Source organism: Rhagoletis pomonella, unplaced genomic scaffold (assembly GCF_013731165.1).
Source record: "Rhagoletis pomonella isolate Grant_MI unplaced genomic scaffold, Rhpom_1.0 Rhpom_scaffold_00077, whole genome shotgun sequence".
Taxonomy (NCBI): Eukaryota; Metazoa; Arthropoda; class Insecta; order Diptera; family Tephritidae; genus Rhagoletis; species Rhagoletis pomonella.
Genome location: NW_023458631.1, coordinates 62157 through 67166, shown reverse-complemented (window position 1 = coordinate 67166; position 5010 = coordinate 62157). Strand labels below are relative to the sequence as shown.

The window sequence follows — 5010 nt, the reverse complement described above, 5'->3', positions numbered from 1 at the left end:
CCCCCCCTCTCTAGTGCCACCAGCAGAGAGTTCACCGCCAGATTCCAGAGAAGAGGGGAGAGAACCCCTCCCTGGGGAGTGCCTCTACAGACCTTTCTGCTTATTGTGGTGTTGCCGAGCTTAGCGGTTACCGTCCTGCTGACAAGTATAGACTCGATTAGCACCGCCACATTCTGGTCAACTCCAAGCTCTTCTAAGGCACCCGTTATGGCGCTTGCGTTAATATTGTTGAAGGCGCCTTCTATGTCTACAAAGGCAACCAGAGCGTACTCTTTGTCGAATAAACTTTTTTCCACCAACCCAACGAGCGAGTGCAAGGCGGTTTCCGTGGATTTGCCTTTCGTATAGGCATGCTGCGCTGGGGAGAGCCTACTTGTTGGTATCACGCCCCGTACATAATCATCCACTATCCTCTCTAAAATTTTGAGAAGGAAAGACGTAAGACTGATGGGTCTGAAGTCCTTAGGGTTGGTATGAGAGGACCTGCCCGCCTTGGGTATAAATGAGACTTTTGTCTCTCTCCAGCCTAGCGGGATGTAGCCCATGTTAAGACAGCTTCTTATAATAACCACAATGAACGGAGAGATAGTACCCCGTGATTGCTGTAGCTCTACCGGGTGTATTCCATCAAGTCCCGGTGACTTGTAAGGACCAAAAGTCTTAATAGCCCATTCAATTTTTTCGTTTGTAATCAGTCGGTTTCCCAGATCAGATAGCCCCCCTTCATTCTGGGGGTCATTAGGTTCCACCGGCTTATTTCCAGGGAAGTGTGTGTCCAGGAGGAGACCTAAAGATTCCTCGCTCGTCGTAGTCCATGAGTTCCCTTGACCCTTGAGATAGCCAAGGTTGCATGGCGACTTTGCAAGAATTCTTCTTAATCTGGCCGCTTCCGTGGTTTCCTCAATTCCCTTGCAGTAACTTTGCCAGGATTTACGTTTCGCATTTCTAACCGCTTTTTTGTATACTTTCAGATCAGCCTTGTAGGCTTCCCAGTCCTCTGCTGCTCTCGTGGCTTTGGCCTTGTTGAACATTGACCTATTAGATTCACGTAACAAGGATAATTGTTTCGACCACCAAGGTGGTTTGCTTTTTCCCCTGTATCGAACAACCGGGCACCCGGCTGACAAAGAACTATTCATGGCTTTAGTAACCTGATTAACCAACCCCTCCAGCTCCACCTGCGTGGCGGGGTCTCGGGGAGGTATCTTTGGCAGTAAAGTCCTTAATTTATTATTGTAAACCCCCCAGTCGGTATTTCTAACATTTCTGAACTCCCTTACTTGGGGGGTCTTAAGATCTATTTCGAATTCAATATAACGATGGTCAGAATACGATTTTTCCTTCAGTACTCTCCATCTCTTGATTTTATGGGCAAACATGTCTGAAGCCAGGGTTATGTCCAAAACTTCCTCTCTACTCTTTGTTATGAAGGTCGGCTCTGAGCCTAAATTCAAGACACTAAGTTTGTTCCCTAGAATGAAGTCTAGTAACGACTCACCTCTAGCATTCGTGTCCGTACTCCCCCACATCAAGTTGTGGGCATTAGCGTCGCAGGAGGCAACCAGTGGTTTGTTCTTGAAGGCTGCTTCCTCGGCCAAGGTCCGAAACCCGTCTGGTGGCACGTCCTTGTCATGGGCCATGTAGGCAGAGGCTACCCAAAAGCTGGTTTTGTCCAGCTCAATGCTTGCCACTACCAGATCGCCGTCACTAAGCTGTGGGAGCAGGAAGATGTTTAAGTTGTTCCTTGCTAATATGCAAGCTCGAGTCTTACCTGCATTTTGTGCGGCAATAAGCTTAAAGCCCTTCATCCCAAGTCCGCAGATTTTATTGCCGTGTATCCACGGTTCCTGGATGAGGGCAACGTCGAGTCCACCGGCAGCCAGGCGGACCTCAAGGTTCGCAGACGCGAGTTTAGAGTGGTGGAGGTTGATCTGGATCAGCTTCATCAGAATCTGTCCGTTTTACCTCCACCATCGTGACATCCACGTCCGCCTCTTCGATCTCCTCACCCTCGGTGTCATCGGCGAGGAGGTCTTCTTCATAAAATAATGGCCCCAATCCGGATAGCCTCTCCGAGTCAGATGAGCATTGGCTGCTGGGCAACCCTTCTTCACCACCGCTGCGCAGGCCGGACTTGTCGCTCTCCTCACTAAGGTCCAAGCTCGGCTCGTCGCTGCGGTAGATTCGAATGGTTGCGTCATTGAACCCGAATCTCACCGTCCAATCCTTTTGCGCCAGTGGGGCTAGCGATTCGGCGTTGAGGATCAGCAACACCTGCCTTCTATTCTCTACTGGCTCCTCTATCTTCCCTACCCTCCAATTATGACTTGGCAGGTCCTTATTACAGGATCTGAAGATCCGCTCAATTCTTTCAGGCTCGGCGGGTCTGGCCGGAATCCAAACTCGAGCCCTCGGTCTGCTAGGAATGTCTTCCTTGTTGACGGCCTCGAGCTTGGCTCCCGGCCAAACTTCACCTACCTTACTAACGGCCAACCTATAGAGCTGGGCTGACCTATGGTCCTCGCAGGCGATGAGTTTAGCTCTACCCTGATACCATCCGGAATCATGGCAGAGAGATGGAGGTCCAGGATTTTCGTCTAGGACTTGGAGGTAGATTTCGGCAATCGCTTCCTCCACCAACCTCCACTTCTCTTTGGGGATAGTCCCTTCCTCCTCCCCTCTGTCGATGATTGCCAGTACCTCACCGCCTCCCTTCACTACGTCCCTGAAAGTGGGGTATTTATGGCCACCTGTTCTTGGTCTTTTGGTGACCCCACCCCCTGCCTGTTCAGCAGACCGCTGCCTTTTTGGAGCAGCGCCTGCCGGTCTTCCCAAGCTGGCTACTACTCCCCTCGCCCACTCCAGTGACCTAACCTGCTCCTCCGTGAGCTGCTCTGTCGGCAGGTCCCCGATCTTGTTCACGACCCTCATGGCCGCCTTTTTGTCATAATAGGCCTGCTTCGAGGGGCGAACATGTTTAGCCGACCCCCCCAGGCCTGTGTTTGCAACTTTCCTCGAGCTGCTCGGAATGTCGGCGGCATCCTGCCGGGTTATTTTCGAAGCAGGTGCCGTACCCCGCCCTTGGGTTGAGGTGTGTGTGGATTGGGGTCTGACTTCCCTAGGCGGAGCTGACGCTGCAGCTCCAGCCATGAATCGGTTGGAGACCGGTTTGCCCAAGCCTCCACTCCCCCCTCTGCCTCCTATGGTACTCGTACCAGGACCAGCCCTACCGCTTAAGCCCCCTCTAACTCCTGTCACTGGCGGTCCGATAAATGCCCTGCTCGAGGCTGTAGCATTAATTGGAGCCACCCCTGTCGGTTTTTTTGGAGGGCCGTCCTCCTTGTTGTGTTGTTTTTTTTTTGTAGTAAATTGCGCTCATAATTTTGGTCCCACGAGTGTCGGACAATGGAGGTCCGCCCGCACAGAGGTCCGTGTGCGCAGGTAAGGCTTGATAGAACTGGAGGTCGCCAGGTATCCGGAGCACTCCGTTCGAGACTGGGCTATTTGTTAATCTGGGTCCCCAGCCAGGCTGAACATCAGCACGGGTCGTCTAACACCTTGTTCCAACCCAGAGCTTTTTTAGAGAGGTTTGCTCCTCCATTACCTCCATAGGCCACGATCAAAAACCATTTCCATATAACTTAGCTATTGAGGAGCTTAAGCACATAGCACTGATTTCTGATCTTAGCTGGACACCATTCTGACATCGTACAGAACCTAAATTGTAGTGGCCATTACCAGTCGGCACCCTCGTGGAGGGTTCAGCCGGAGGATTTTCGCCGACCTGGCGAGTGGCTTGGTAAAATTTGGTAAAAAAGCACTTTTACCAACGCTTGGCTTACCAAATTTACGCCAATTGATAAAATTTTGCGATTTAAATTCATTTTTAAATAATGTAAATAACAATTCGTGTTGAATCGAAAATCGCCTCGTCTGAATAGGGATGGCAACTTTTACTTTCAACTTCTCATTCAACTTCGCATTCAACTTTTTGTTGCCTGTAAAATTGCCTCGTGCGAATGCCCTATAAGGCGTCTAATAAATGCATGGCTTTTAGTTCTACATAAATATCAGTAAAGACAAGTCTTTTTTGTATAATTTCTGATTTTAATTGCTCAACTTCTTTTGCACCATAGCAACTGTCAAAAATTTCCAGCAGTAAAAAGTTACGAATTGGCACAGCAGAAATGTAAAATTTTCTCGCCATAATAAAAAGTTTTTTTCAACATGGAACTTTTCTACTAATTGACATGAAATTACTATCTCAACGCTCGGAGCGCTGCCACTGAGGGCCTTTGCCAACTGATAAAAAAGAGAAAATTTTTAAAGACCAAACAAAAAGTTTGAGATTTCTCGTTGTGAATATGAATGCCATAGTTTTTACCTAGCTCGTGGGACTATGCAAAATTTTGACAGCTTGTAAATATGTATACACATAAAGTTGTTGGCGGTAATAAAGAGTCAAAATCAAAATGGTGAAAAGCATGGAGGGCAAAAACTCGGAGTTCGAGCGAGCGAGCGAGCGAACTCCTACTCAATTCCTCGCAGACAACGAGGCGCTCGCAGCTCGGACTCGTAGCAGCAATGAGGCGAGGCACGAGAAGTTTGGCTCGCTCGCAAAACGAGCGAGCACTGCTTGTTTGCTCGCGCTCCTATTAACGAGCGAGGCGGTTGCGTGTTGCCTCGCGAGGCAAGTAGCTGTCTGGATACTCACTCTGCTAGGAAAGACGAGTGAGCGACGAGCGAGCGCTCCGAGTGTACTATACAACACATGCATTTTTATTACCTTCCTTTTATTAACTCGGGATGTAACTATGTAATATTGATGCGCCTAAAAGATGCAGCGATTTCTATTCCAAAGTTACATACCTGTTTTACTAGTTTTTAAACTGTAATTTTGTTGTGCATACAAATGTGGGAATGTACGTCAATAGATTATGCACGAAAGTATATTAATACTTGTATGTACATATGCATATATATATGTAAAGTATTATATTAGGGCAGCAT

The 5010-nt window shown here is 48.5% G+C and overlaps 1 protein-coding gene across 1 annotated transcript in view; it reads right to left on the bottom strand.

The window, feature by feature from the left end:
* The window catches only part of LOC118749891, a 31900-nt gene extending 30037 nt beyond the window's left edge, over positions 1-1863 (bottom strand). The window contains exons 1-2 of the mRNA XM_036484661.1: positions 1772-1863; positions 615-1712 (exon numbers count right to left, since the gene is read on the bottom strand). Coding sequence (XP_036340554.1) covers positions 615-1712; positions 1772-1777 — 1104 coding nt within the window. The 5' untranslated portion in view covers positions 1778-1863. The remainder of the gene's footprint in view (positions 1-614; positions 1713-1771) is intronic.
* Positions 1864-5010: the final 3147 nt, after the last annotated feature.